Below are 15391 nucleotides of genomic sequence, written 5' to 3' on the forward strand. Positions count from 1 at the left end.
TCTGACACATCAGAGCGGACGCTCCATGCACAGTTACGATTGTGAAATCATCCAGGAAACCATCCTGCCCTCTATGTGGTTAACCAAAGATAAAGTGATGAGAGAACACGGCCGTAATAGAAACCTTTTCAGTGCATGGAAAGATGTGTCACAGTAGATGATTTCATGTACTCTCTTTGAACATTAAGCATTTGACATATTTTTAGATATCTCAGTGAATGGTGACTCTTCTTCTGCGATTGTGTCCTTGATGAAAGTCACTTTGAAGCAGGACACACATACAGGTGTCAGTTTGAAGCAGGACACACAGATGGGTGTCAGTCTGAAGCAGGACACTGACAGGTGTCTTTAAGAGCTGAGTGGAAAAGCCCTCATCTGCCTGTAGCTCTGTAACCTGAGGAGAGACCCAGCATGCATCTCTCTCTCTCTCTCTCTCACTGCACACTAACACTGCCAAGGAAAGATGTTTCAGGATGGAGTAAGTCTACATGACAGCTGAAAAAAACAACTCGAACTGCCTTTCAAGATCTTTCAAGAGAGCATTCAAATAACACACCCCTCAAAAAATGTTTTAACAATACAATAACAAGAATGAAACATATTTTAGACCATCTCTAGAGGAGTCCATGTGTGCATCCTTTTGCCACATTTCCAGAGGACTGTCTCTTCAGAGACAGTTGGGCATGGGGCAGGGCAGAGTGTTGAAGGGGGGTTCCTTCCCTCCTAAGGCCAGGGTGAAGTCCCTGGACCAGAGGCCACTAAGAGCAGTGGGCAGAACAAGGGGACTTCCTGAAATAACCTCCCACCTGTGGGCTCAGATCATAGCTATGGAGACAGCTCAACTAGCCTACAAGGTTCTTTACTCTCTCTCTCACGCTCACACACACACACACACACACACACACACACACACAGAGAGAGAGAGAGAGAGAGAGAGAGAGAGAGAGAGAGAGAGAGAGAGAGAGAGAGAGAGAGAGAGAGAGAGAGAGAGAGAGAGAGAGAGAGAGAGAGAGAGAGAGAGAGCTGCCACCTCCAGAAAAGTCTCAAAACACTACGTTCTTCTGTTATTCTATCCTGGCTTCTGTGGACTCATTAAAGACTATTCAGTTTTAATGGTGGGTTGTTGTTGTTGTTGTTGTTTTTTGTAGTTATAACTGTAACTACATGACCCATAATGCTTTACCTCTGCGACGCTTTTCTCGGGTCACTGAACAGGGAATACCTCGTGCTGCCACGGCCTCTTCCACAGTGGATCTGACTTTGAAGGCCTGCTAGCGCACGTTAAACATTGCAGCATAGGACACACGATCGTTTTTTTCTTGACAACAAAATGTAATTGGGGCTCGTCCTTCACAAAATCTTAAATTCCATTTTGTACCAAACCAGCATTCTGTGTTCATCTTTGTTTAAAGATCTAAATGTACAAAAGATAAAAAGCAATTCAAAAAACACCCTGGCCCAACCTTCCGATCCTTCAGCATGTACACTAACATTTTAATTATCTTTTTTATACTTTAAAATAAAACGCGTTTTCAATCCCAAAACATGCAAATCAACTAATCAAAAACACCGCCACAGCCATCGTGTGCTGGCCCACTCAAAATGACGGTCAAAAACTAAAAACAGCTCCTGATCCTCCTGTATCTTCTTACAGGACTAACAGGAGCCTCATCAGAGGCTGGCTAAAAAAGGCCCCCAACACGATGACTCGCCGCCGGCCGGGACCGATTTACCAATGATTCAAAGCTCCGCTTCAAAACAAAGATACGAGGCGGCGGGTATATACGATTATTCTGGTTATTCGAGTCTTATCACCATCCTGGATCCTACCGCCAGCCTAATTTTTTTTTTTTTTTTTTTCAAAACAGTGTAAGTAAGTATAATTTTTACAAAAAGGCAAAACAGCTGTAATATTCAAACACAGCAAATTTATCTAAATCTAAAAGATTACACCAGGTAGTGTTTCTGCTAGCCTTCTGTTAAAAGGACATTTTGGTTTAAAAAATCAAGTCAGTGCCGTTAACTTCTGAAGAAACGATGGTGCCACCTTGTGGTCAACTATAGTTATTATTGTTGTACAGCAGACTACTTTCTGCATGAGAATTCCATAAGCCTCCCGAATTACAAGTTATTGCTCACAACAGAGCATAGATCTTATCCATAACAAATAGTTACATTTTCTCTGTCAGAAATGCGAGCAGTGGTAACCATGTGTATGTCTGTTAGTACCTTGACTGTAAAATCAAAGGCAAATGTATTTATATAGCACTTCTTACAACATGCGTTGTCACAAAACAGTTTTACAAATGTCTGGGTCCACATTCCTGTTCAGCAAACCAGTGGTGAAAGTTACTAGGAAAAACTCCCTTAAGAGACCTCGAGAGGACCAAGACTCCAGAGGGAACGCGTCCTCCTTGGGCAGCCCACCTTGTGACCAGTCCTCGCTTTAATCATATATGATCAATGTAGGTAGTTCAGTATAGATGTCAGCCTTTTCAGTGGGTCTACGGTAGCTAGGCATGCTCTATCTGCATGCATAGGAGTAGATGGGGTGGTTAAATGGCTATGAGAACATCAGCTCATTTACTGGCAGCACTGGGACATTTTTTGCCATCATCATAGATTCTTTGCCGCAGCTAAGCAGGTCTAGTCCATGATCAGTAGACATGTGCCAGGTGTCTGCTTGTAGCAGCAGAAGGGAGGGTCAGAGGGTGACCACAGTCCTGAGGGCTCTCCGAAACACTGCACTCCATCCACATCATCGAAACAAACCTGAGTGAATGCATGAAATAGATGAATGACAGCATCAACACCTCAGATTACCAGAAAACGCTACGACCAGGGGCCCCAGGATCTGTGCTTTTAAATACAAGAAGGCACCCAAAAGCTTGAGTGTAGAAAGAACAGGACTAATATTGTTATACCGTTTATCTCAAGGCTTCGGCAGGGCTGATTCCTCTGAACAGAGGTGTATGCCCACATGTCATCTATGCTGGGCAGAGTCTCTATCCAGAATCCTGAAAGGTGCGAGCCTGCAGTGAGTAAGGAAGTCTGCTCTATCACTAAAGTGGTACACTAAACATGCATGTTCACCCACTACTCAGTACCCCACCATAGTTCAGCATGTTTTACTGGGATTACCTGAGATTTATGTTGGACAATCATTTATCTTTTAATCACATGTTGAAAAAAATGGTTTTAAAAAGTTGAGTTTAAAAGCTTAGGTTTTATTTTAGGAATAGTTCTTCATTTAATCAAGAAGGCAGAAAGAAATTGGTAAAGGCTACCTTCTTAACACTTATGGATTAGATAGACATGCCTCAAAACCAACTTTGCATCTATTGGATTCTGTTTATCATTCTGCTTTAAGATTCATAACACAGACATCCTACATGCTAGACATCCTACTCATCTTTGTGAACTTTATGAAAGAACCAGTAGAGCTCCATTATCAGTCAGAAGACAAACACACTGAACCATTTTTGTGTTCAAAGCCATTACTGATCAGCTCCCATCTCATTTGTCTGTATTTTCTGTTATAAACTGGTGTTAGTACAATTTACACTATAGTTGTTCCTAATAGTTTAATTGATATCTGGACTCCTTTCTCATTCATTCCTACTTTTCTCCCTTCTTGATGTTGGGTGTCAGTTCAATTGATTGTGTACTGCTTTCATGGCCAGGGATCACTGGTAAAAGATCTGTATATCACTGTACAACTGTCACCAAGTGAGAAACCAGTGCATGGTACACCTGTCACTCTACAGAAACCAGTGCATGGTACACCAGTCACTGTACAGAAACCAGTGTTTAGTACACCTGTGATTGTACAGAAACTAGTGCATAGTACACCTGTCAGTGTACAGAAACCAGTGTTTAGTACACCTGTGATTGTACAGAAACTAGTGCATAGTACACCTGTCAGTGTACATAAACCAGTGCATGGTACACCTGTAACTCAACTGGTAGAGCAGGTTGAGCAGGCTGCTAGCAATGCCAAGGTCACACGTTCAACTCCATGGAAACGCACACTGTGTGATAAATGTATATGAGTTTCTCTTGAGAAGAACAGCTGAATGTGTGAATGCAAACAGTATAAGGCACTAGACAGAGACATTTCAGTATTTGTCTATGTGCTATATTTGTCAACCACCTTCTACCCCAGGGTTACAGTGTTCCCTTCATGGCAGAGTTTCTGTAATTAAAATGAATATCCTTCCATGTATGTTTTTTTAGTTCTCAACGATCCCCCTTGTGTCTCTCTCTGTGTTTAGATCAGTTATGTAAAGAGTTTATTTGGAATGGTAAAAACGCAGAAATCTGTCTCTCCACTCTTTACCATCTTTAGCTAATATGCATACTTTCCTTTCTCAAATTAAAATTTTATTACTTTTCCTTTGCACTGCCTTGAGAACATTAATCATCAGTAATTAAATGATAACATGAAAACCTCTAAAGCTATGTGAAACACTACAGAAAGAGAACACCTCAGTAACACCTGGGAAGCTCAAGTGAACTAGAGTATTGGTAGTTCAATTCAATTTCATAGACATTCTCCAATATGGAATAACTGGGTTTTTCCTAACAGGCAGCAAACCATTTTCCCCTGTGGTGTAAGGTGAATATATTTAACTTCCAGCATATATTTGATAACAAGGGACTTAAATAATTTAATGACTTAAAAGATCTTGTTCCATCTCTGGTTCTTCCAAGTTTGTCTGTCTCAAACTTTGTGCTGCACTGTGGGACTATGGTGTTCCATGGAACAGTCCCACAGAACTTCACCACTTAGCTAATCTATTAAAGTCTGCTAATGTTTCCCGGTGCTTGGTATCCACTCTTTATAACAAATTCATTTCCACTGCTCCTCACCCCCTAGGGATAGTGGAAACTGATTTGTGTGAAACTAATGGGCAATTGGATTGTTATCTGATCTGAGAGACTTTTTATGCTTCTAAAATATTTAAAATGCTCACCTGTTGATCAGTTATAAATCTGTGCATAGATCTTATATGAAACTTATGTTCTAAATGAAACTTACTGCTGATAAATTGTGTTCCAAGTTTTATTCAGATGTCATTCGTACTTTCGTTCATGTATTTTGTCTTTGAGGAACTACTGCAAACCTCCTACTTTAGAAGAAGGTTTTCCTATATCCCCCGAAATATTCTAATATAATTATCAGTATTTCTATAGGGAATAGGCGGGGTGTTTTTGTTCTTCGCGCTCGCCATAAGACCTGTTACTTCTGGGTTTCCTCTACGCTGACGCTGAGGGTCTTCGCCTTGCAGTGAATGTGCGTCGTTCGTCTCTTCTCGCGTCGCCCGATTCATTAATTCGCAGTTTTCCCTTTTTGTAAAGCTAAAAGGGCGCTGTATAAATGCACATAATAATAATAATAATAATAAACCCGTCTCAGAGCCGTGGCGTTTTAGGACTTTTAACAATTTTTGTGCTACATTTTGAATAGAACTACGACGACTTTTTTCTTTCTATCGGTTAAAATGTTTCTTTTTTTGGTTACAAAAACATCCAAAATACCCCAGTAATTGGTCAAATAACAAAGCAGTGAACAAATAAAGCGCCACTGTTCTCTAAGCAGAGAGAGAGAGAGAGAGAGAGAGAGAGAGAGAGAGAGAGAGAGAGAGAGAGAGAGAGAGAGAGAGAGAGAGAGAGAGAGAGAGAGAGAGAGAGTGAGTGAGAGAGTGAGAGAGTGTGAGTGAGTGAGTGTGAGAGAGAGAGGGTGTGTGAGAGGGTGGGGGGATAAACACTTACATGTGACAACTAAAGCCCCAGTCCAGTAGATGGCAGGAATGTACTGTTGGTAAAGGAAACAAAATGTAGACGAAAAAGACAAGACGACAGACAGTAGCGGTTGTGCGGGTTGGCTAACTAGGCTAGTGGGTCTCCAGAACCTGTAGAGTCGTAGCGACAGCGATCCTAAAACTATCCTGCGACTGTCCTACGATTTGGCCCTAAGACTGTCAGGACTTATTGTCGCTCTAGGACAATACAATGTGGTGGAATTAACTGAAATCCTACGTGGACTTCAATGGCAACCAGGACCCAGTTGACGGTACTGTTGCTGTTTGCGCTGTTTTCTTTGCCTGGCCGTGTCTTCAGCCTGCCGCCGTCTGGAGGGTTTAGCTTCGGCTTGGGATGACACTTCAGCCTCAAACTCGGGCGTCGCGACATAGCTCGTTGACAGGGAGCCAAATGGTTTTTATCTAGGGGCAAAACTCAGTTACAGCCGAGTGCAGTGATATGTTATTGCCCCGGCGGGCGTTTTTCCGAAGGCAGTTTCCAAGAAGAGAGAAAGACTTGCCTGCAATGTTTGGAAAGCCGTCGCATTTCCGTGCTAAGGGGCAGTGCTATGTCCAACACAGCACCGTTAACGCCAGGGCATTTACTTTAGATCGGTCTGTAGCTGTACATCAGTTCAGCATATAAAGACCTATTTCTGTTCTTTTTATGCGTTACCTCTACGTTACTTGCTGCCTTTGTGAACTGGGATGAAACGACGGTAGTTAAACTAAGATAACGATGTCCCTAGATATGATAGCATAGCGACATGTCCCGAGAACCTAAACCTGAGGTAACTAATTGGCTAGCTGGCTAACCTAGCTAATTCATTTAACCCAATTCGGTAAACTGACAGGTTTTAATCTTGGTCAGAACAAAAATAGTTTGCTAGCACTTATCGGGACAAAGTGGTTTATAGTAATTTGGCAGGATGTCTGAAAAGCGGATATCAACCTCAAAGACCATTAGCTACCTAGCTAACGCTAGCGAAGTAGCAAGATAGCAAACGTCAGTTCAGTTTTCTCCAATACCTAATTCGTGAAACGCTTGCTAGCTTTGTAATTTGGTTTCCATTGCTGTTAGATATTAAAATGTTACGTCTTACTTGGTACGTTTGTGGTTTCAAACATTGTGCCTTTTTGTACAATGTTTTGTTAGTAATTTGGGATAATTTATGTCAAATGTAGCGTTGGTTGGTTGGTTAGCTAACAATGTTAGATGAAACTAGCCGGCTTGCTGTTCACTTCTATGACGGTTTTTTAAATATATATCTAACTATGTGTATGCACCGTACCGTTTAATGCATGTAGATGTGTATGCACCGTAACGCTACCGTTTAATATATCTAGATGTGTATGCACTGTGTAACATAGCTAACCTAGATGGGTATGCACCGTACCGTTTAATATATCTAGCTTCGGGTGTATGCTCCGTATCGTTTCTTATATCTAGAGGTGTATGCACCGTACCGTTTTATACTACGACAGTACATGACCTAACTAATTGTCACCGGACTTTAGGTGAGGTTATCTAGGCTAGCTAGCTTGCTAACTGGCGATTTTTGTTGACACGCGTATGCTAATGTGGCTATGCAGCTAACACTGGGAGGATAGATTTACAACACATCCAATGACATTGTTTAGCGGAAATGGTCTGGTTTAATATGCACTACTGGGGTAACTTCATCTCACTACCAGTGTCAGCCTCAGCTAATTCAGACTAAGCAATCATCTGATCGCGTTCTCACGTTTCTTAGAGTGGTTGCCTGGTGTTGCGACAACCCAACACGAGTATGGCCTTCCCATCACAGGGGTAACCACTAACTAACCGCTGTTCACAGAGTCTTTTACTACTATTTCTCGTAAACGTTTGCTACATGCAAGGTCTACTTCACGCCGACTGGCTAGCTTCCAACATTAGCCATTCCCCCTCTCGCAGTGCGCCATATGTTATCACTGCGACCATGCTGCAGTGTCTGCCCGCTTCCGTCCACTTCTCCGTGATGATCGGTCGTGTCCGTACGCGGATGCTGTACCCACGGTTTTTTAGTAAGAACGGTTGATCAGTACCGTTGATGTGGTGTTTATGCGCGTCCCTAGGGGATCAGAGGAGAGCAGTCGCTCGCCTCTCGGGCTGAGTGACGCGGTGTGCTCAGGATGGCGCAGGGAGGGCCCCAGCTGGACTACCACATTCTGCAAGACCTCAAGCAGCGCTTTCCAGAGATTCCAGAAAACGTAGTGTCCCAGTGCCTTCTCCAGGTGAGAACATTAACACATTATTAACTAGACGACTCAAGAAATGGCCATTGTTCTGGTGGGAGTGACTTTTCCTTGTGTATTTGCACTTTGATCAATAATTGATGAAGGTCTAGAGGATGGTTTTGTTGTGGAGGCCTTCATTCTGACATTCCTACTCACTGGGGGGAGCTTGAGAGAGATTCAGATATTCACATTACTATTAGTGCTGTGTCAGAGCTTGTCAGGTGCTCTTTTGTTGTTTATCCCAACGTCTGCTATTTCCTCCTCAGAACAACAATAACGTGGACCTTTGCTTCCACCTGCTGGCCCAGGAGAGTAACAGGTACCTTTATGAGGAGTACCACAGCCCAGAGGAGGCACACCTGAGCCGGAATCAGATGTTGCACATCAGCCTGGGTTACCCGGATGGCACAGTGCCAAGCGCCAGTGCCCGGCAGCTCGTGCACAGCTCCAGCGACGGGCACATCGAGCCCCAGCGGGGCGCTTTCCACGAGCCTCAGTCCGCACCTGCCGCCATGGCACCGTCGCCAGGATACAACCCCTTCTTCATGAGTGACCAGGGGCGCTCGGGCAACACCCCGACCCCTCCGCCCACTATACAGGGCATGTCCCCTACGTACACCCCAGTGCCTGCCCGCTACATGACTCCCATCACTGTCACTCTGTCCCAGAACATCCCTAACGTGCCCCAGGCGTTGCAGATCCAGCCTGGTGCCTACACCAACAGTGGCAGTGCCCTCTACATGCGCCCCTCACCCTCACAGAGCCCACAGCCCTGGGCCTCACCTGGGGCACCTGTGTACCAGCCGTCCCCCTACACCGCAACCACGTACCAGTCGCCCTACAGCTCCCCCCAGCACCAGGTCCAGCAGCCCCCCCATGTGTTTCTGCCCATCAGCCCTCCTTCCCTAGCCAGCATGCCCTACCAGCAGCACCAGCCTGTCACCTACAGGCCTTATATGACCTCTAAGGGCTCCATGAAGAGCCAGATCGAGATCACGCTGGAGGGGAGACCACGGAGCAACTCCCCAGTCCATGCTCCTCAGGCCGCTCTCTACATGGCCACTAGCCCTTCCCCGAGCTCCCCGTCGCGGGCAATAAGTATGACCGGCCCCCCAGGGCCATCCTTCCACCCAGGGGTGTACCTCCACCAGGGACCAGGCCGCCCCCGGCCCGCCTCCTCACCCCAGCCGGCAAGCTCCGCCTACATCAAGATCAAAGTGTCGCCTGGACAGACCCAGCGGCCGACCGGCTCCCCGCCAGTGGAGGCGGAGTCTCTACTCAACATCGTGGATCAGGGCGAGAAGCACGGTGCACCCCCTCCCATACTGCCCATCTCTGCGCTGCCGGGAAACGTCGTCAGCCAGGTCAGCCGCATGCCCAGACGGTCCAGCTCTGGTTCGGACGACTACGCATACACTCAGGGTACGTCGGGACCTGGGCTCCGTTTGCCTTTTAAGAGAGTTGAGGCAACAATCTACTGAACCAGTCGTCCTGTCCCTTGGTGGCTGCTGGCTGTTTGTTTTTGTTTTTATTGCTTATTACCAATATCAGCATAGTACATGGGAACTAAAAAAACAATATTTCTTTTTTCACACCCTCTCCCTCTGAGACATAGCCATGTCCTGCCATTTAAAACAAAATGATAGAATATTGACATGGATATAAATAAAAACATAATAAATAACTTGCATGTATAACATGAATCTAAAACAGATGAACTAAATAAATCAAAATAGAAATGAAACAATAGGATATTCAATAATGGTAATACAAAATTTCTAGGTCATACACAAAATATTCTGATATCATTTTCCATTTATGAAAACCACAGAAATAACAGTAAAAACAAACCTAACGTGGAAAACATAGTAAGTCATTCCTGGGAGCCTAAACCAGTCTCAACCCTCAGACTATAAACCTGGTACTTAATGTTAAGTATACAGTAAAATCATACAGTACAGAGTAAAGAAATGGGTCAAGTGTCTCTCCTAGCTGATATTTGTAAACCCACAAACTGTTAGAAAAGGTAAACAAGGATCACCTTTTTTTATATATTTTTTAAAAAACCCTTTATAGTGGACTTGATCTTTTTCAGTTGAATGTGAGCCATTACTTCGCCACCCGTTATGTGCTGGAGGGGTCGTCCCTTTTCAATTCAAGAGAACTGGGCATCTTGCTAGCATAGTGAAATCAATAACATGACACTTGTCCTTAGTCAGAGATGAGATATCAGGCCGTGTACCCAATAATGCAAGGACATGCAGATCAACTAGAATATCACACATGTCGTTGAAGGACTTAAATATGCTCTTTTGGCTGTTTCTTTCCCCCCCCACCCCCCCACCCCCAAGTCTGAAATTGTGGCATGATTTCTAGCATGCAATGATATTGTTCACTCACCTTGTACGTGTGTGTCTGTTTGAGATGCTGTGGTTTCAATGTTCTCAATTCATTTTAAATGCTCGGTAAATGTGTGCATAGTTATGTGTGCTTTTTTTGGTTTACTGTGTGTGTGTGTGTGTGTGTGTGTAAGACTCCCTTGTGGTCTGTGTGAATTTGTGTTTGGTGGGTGGTCCTACAATTAGTGCTGGCTACTGCCAGTAACTTCGATATGTATCACGATATAGGCATCGCAATATGATACGATGCCTGTATCACGATATAGGCATCGCAATATGATACGCTGCCTAGCAGTCTATCATTCAAGAAAATGTCTATAAAATAAATGTTACCAAAATACTATAATAACAAATAACGCCATCAAGGGGGGGGAGAAAATGTAAAGTACCAATATAGAGGATACAAAAAAAAAAGTATTTTTAAAAAATTGCAGGAAAGGATTAAACTCTGAATTTTATTATAAAGCACAAGTGTTGAAACATTTGCACAAGTGTTGAAACAATTTTATATATATATATATATATATTAAACAAAATTTTTGTTTCTGTGTGTAATCCACCTACGTTTACCCAAATGTCAGCTTTAAATGTTGAACAGGCTGACTAGCTGCTTTGCCACTGCGTTTCCTAGACGAGCGCGTTGATGTTCCCTAAAGCCGCCCGGTTTTTTCTTTTTGAGGTGCCATCTGGTGGACACTTTTAATATTGCACTTAAACGCATGTTTCACTCGTGTTCAAGAATATAAACGATGAGTCTGTGACTGTATCGATTCACTTGTCAGTAAGAGTGTATTCACAATATATTGCTGTATCTATATTTTGTGCACAGTCATAGCTGTAACCCTTGTGTGTATGTCTGTGTGTTTGTTGAGGATTGGGTGTGCTGTATCCTGTGTATGCCTTTCTATCTAACCCCCCACTGTGTGTGTGTGTGTTCAGCACTGTTGCTGCACCAGCGTGCACGGATGGAGAGGCTGATGAAGGGACTGCAGGCGGAACGGCAGAAGCTGGAGCAGCTGAAGGCGGAGGTGAACGACATGGAGTACGACGCCCTGCAGAGACGCTTCAGACGCGTCAACAGCAGCAGCCTCATCCCGCGGGTGAGTGTACACACATTTACAATACAACAACGTGCATAAGCCAACTGCTCAACGCTGTCCTTCTGTATCATATGGACAAACCTTGTATTTACATTGCTGTGTCGTTCAATGTAATGATGTAAATAAAAGTCATGGTTGAACCGCACTGATATTTCAGTGTTGGACAGAATTGTGGTTTTGACAGCAGAAGTGTGCGTTTACCATGATGTGCTGCTGTGTGGAATGAAGCCTGTGCTATTGCTTAGCGACTGCGATGCCTCTCAGTAGCACTAAGGTAGCTGGAGATGCTTGTAGTCTATAAATCAGGCATGCCATCGTGTGGAAGGAGGCCTTGTCTGCCTGTCTATTTTCTAACACAGGCCAGTAATACTGAATTTATGAGGAACAATTTAATATATTTTAGTCTTACCAGCCAGAGGGAGAGAATCATCTCCCAAAGGCATCAGTGCAAATGTGCACATATTTAAATGAACTATTACCCTTGGGTAACGTGTGTGTGCACGCGCGTGCGCCACATGTCTTCTAGCCTGAAGAAATGACCAGAGTCCGGACTCAGAACAGACAGCTCCAGATCGACATTGACTGCACCTTGAAGGAGACAGACCTGCTGCAGACCTGCTATAGAGGTACACAGTTCATGGAAACGATGAAGATGACACACTGTCGTGATGAGCAAAGATACTCCAGGAGGTCTCACGCAGACTCACCCCCACCCCCCCATCTCTCTCACACCGACTCCTTGGCCCTCCTCCAGTGGTCAGTGGTGTCAGGTACCACGGCGCTGCACTTGTATGACTGACTGCTGACCGTGGCTGTGTCTCGCTGCAGGACAGTGTCTGGTCCACCAGCCAAGTTTTTGTCCCTGTCCTTAGTCTGAGTCATTTAGGTTTAGCGTTGGAGTTTATGGGGTCAAGATAGCTCAGGCTTATTCCTGTGTAATCCATCTGACTGACTAACGACCTGCTCAAAGATTAACGTGTATAATACAGGCTTTTAACGTTTATTTGATGATCTGCTTGTTTCTTATTAGGCAAGTTTGATCCGAAAGCCATGAACAACTTTTACGATAATATCCAGCCTGGTCCAGTCGTTCCACCCAAACCAGGGAAGAAAGGTGAGAACCTGAGTGAGTTTTTCTTTCTCATTAATATCTTATAAAGTGGCAGCTCAGTGGTTAAGGTACACAACTAGTAATCTGAAGGTTGCTAGTCCATGTCCCACCACTGCCAAGTTGCCACTGTTGGGGCCCCTGAGCAAGACCCTTAACCCTCAATTTCTCGAGTAGTGTTCAGTCATAATTGTAAGTTGCTTTGGATCAAAGTGCCAAACTATATTTATATTTGCAGCATTTGGCTTGTGAAAGGAGTGTTGTTCGAGTTCGCCTTCCATTCTCCTGAATCTAAGACAGTGAAAGTGTCACCATGTCATGAGCCCTCCATGTGCCCTGCCCTCAGATATCTTAGGAGCTTATTGATTTTCCTCGTACACAATAAATTTAGCTTTTACACACACACACACACACACACACACACACACACACACACACACACACACACACACACACACACATACATCCATCCTCTCCTACTTAATCTGTCCTCTGCTCAGTAAGATGGATGGTTGGTGTGATTTGGTGTTTCCATCCTGCTGGGTTATCGTCATTCTGTAGTTACAACACTGGAACAGACATGTGAAGATGGTGGAGCCACAGTGATGGAGTGCGTCCCATTCTGTGTCTGTCACCGCATCCCTGTAGATGTCACCACACTGTTAGGTGCTGACGGTCGTAGGGTGAAATGAGACGTGTCTTCACTCACAAGTCTTTTAGAGGTGTCTTACTCCATCTGTGTGTGTGCGTGTGTTAGATGTCGACGCGCGGAGAGTGAAATCCTCGGCCGAAGCCCAGAGAGATGAAGACTTTGAGGGCGCCCAGTGGAACTGTGATAGCTGCACTTTCCTTAACCACCCGGCTCTGAACCGCTGTGAACAGTGTGAGATGCCACGCTACACCTGAACCCGCACCCTGGCTACCAGCATGCCCCGCCCTGCAGGGCACGGACCCCGCCTTCTCTTCTAATCTGTTCCGTCATGCAGCATTTGCACCCTGCCCTGCATACCCCGTCAGTCCCACCCAGCAATAACTGAACCTGCTGAGGACGAGCCATGTGGCCCAAATGAAATCTCGGTATCCAATCAGGCTCCGCCCTTCTAGCTCCTCAAGAAGAAAAAGCCGTGCACTTATTTTAATGTTTTTGTGTGTCTTTTTTTTTTTTTTTTTTTTTTTTTCTCTTCTTCTTTCTTTTCTACTGAAAACGATGCTTTGTAAGGGGGGAGTCAGGCTACACAGAAAAAACGGTGGTTTGGGGTGAGTCGGTCGGTCGGTCTGTTGGTCGGTCTGTTTGTTTTTGTGTGTGGAAAGAGCTGGGACGTAGGAGAGGCATGGCGTTCCATGCTACCATTCCAAGCATCAAGAATCAGCCGTGTTTACACGTCCAAGCCAATCCCACTTGTAGGTCTGCACTCCACCTGATCACGGACCATGTCGTGACATGAGCAGGAGCTCTTGATTAATCTTAACGTACACTTCACACTGAATGCAGTCTTCAGAAAATCCTCTTTGAATGAAGAACACTAAGAGACAAGCATATGAATTATAATCTCCCTGGTACTTTTATGCATTATGCCACACCGCATTCTGTGTTTTAAAGGTGTTGATTTTCCTGTAAATGCCTCAAAGTTGCTGTACTTAATAAAGCAGTTGATTCTGTGATGACACTATGCCTTTCGCTGTCCTCAGTGCCGATTCTAGAAGCGAAAGGGTTAATTCTGATTTAGTATGGTGGGTGTGGAAAATGTTTCTTGCTGATGTGAATCGAATTGGAGGGCTGTATGCAATCAGAATTCGTTTTTCCGATTACTGCAGCTAGGTTGAACACATGGGCTGTTTCCTGTTTTGATATGACAAGCCACATAGCTAGAAGAGAGCCTTGTTATATGCACATATATGCCCATATCTCATGTAACATTCCATCAGCTCAGACCTGGTTGCTTCTAAATCACACCTGCACCTAATTTTCTTTACCAGGATTTTATTTTATTAGTGTATATAAATCAGATTCATGTCACAACTGCACTTTAGGGGTTAAAAAAAAAAAAAAAAGACCCCATACAAACACTCACTCATCAGACACATGTACAGTGAGTCGTGCCTCCCTGTCTCATACACACATGCACACTTCAGATTGATGGTGCTAAGTCCTGTACTCCCCCAAGAGCTACCTGTATTGATACATAATTAAGACTAATTGTGGAATATCCATCAGAAACTATTCTAGGATTGGCTGTACCACAAGACATGGGTTCCATACAATGAAAAATGTTGACTCAGCTTTTTACTTTTTTACAGATTTTTTTCCCCCCTCACTTGCTTAAATACTGTCGGTGCAGATATTTGTGTAGAAATGTCAATTTCAAGTTTGTCAAGTTTAACAAAACCCTTTTAATCTCCATTTTCAGAGCCAGAACTCCCAAACCAACTGGCTTCAGGTGTGGGCTTTTGTGTGTTAAATGTATAAACTTTTTAAAAAAAATAAAAGTTTTAATGTGCTCACAATTGGAGAAAATCCTCCTATAAACCAAGACAAAGGACTGCTACCTGCTGACAGCTAGACCTTTGTCTCCCGTAAAAATGGTGTCATGTCACGAACCCAAAATTTGAACCCTCAAAGTATCAAATAGACAATAACATACAATACTTTGGCCTATGGTAAAAAAAAAAACACCACCACCACATTGATTCTAATTTGTAAGGTTCAGATCCTGGACTGAA

The 15391-nt window shown here is 44.0% G+C and overlaps 1 protein-coding gene across 3 annotated transcripts in view; it reads left to right on the forward strand.

The window, feature by feature from the left end:
- Nucleotides 1-5814: 5814 nt before the first annotated feature.
- tab3 (TGF-beta activated kinase 1 (MAP3K7) binding protein 3) overlaps nucleotides 5815-15391 on the forward strand; it is a 9609-nt gene continuing 32 nt past the window's right edge. Inside the window, exons 1-7 of one of the 3 annotated variants that reach the window (XM_035522053.1) lie at nucleotides 5815-6076; nucleotides 7902-8060; nucleotides 8330-9485; nucleotides 11402-11562; nucleotides 12089-12188; nucleotides 12593-12688; nucleotides 13428-15391. The exon at nucleotides 13428-15391 is cut by the window's right edge and continues 32 nt beyond it. In XM_035522053.1, coding sequence (XP_035377946.1) covers nucleotides 7959-8060; nucleotides 8330-9485; nucleotides 11402-11562; nucleotides 12089-12188; nucleotides 12593-12688; nucleotides 13428-13576 — 1764 coding nt within the window. In that variant the 5' untranslated portion in view covers nucleotides 5815-6076; nucleotides 7902-7958 and the 3' untranslated portion in view covers nucleotides 13577-15391. Of the gene's footprint in view, nucleotides 6077-6124; nucleotides 6596-7901; nucleotides 8061-8329; nucleotides 9486-11401; nucleotides 11563-12088; nucleotides 12189-12592; nucleotides 12689-13427 lie in introns of those variants that run through there. The other 2 variants (XM_027026256.2, XM_035522054.1) reach the window with 2 other exon arrangements.

This window comes from Electrophorus electricus, chromosome 23 (genome assembly GCF_013358815.1).
Source record: "Electrophorus electricus isolate fEleEle1 chromosome 23, fEleEle1.pri, whole genome shotgun sequence".
NCBI classification, from domain to species: domain Eukaryota; kingdom Metazoa; phylum Chordata; class Actinopteri; order Gymnotiformes; family Gymnotidae; genus Electrophorus; species Electrophorus electricus.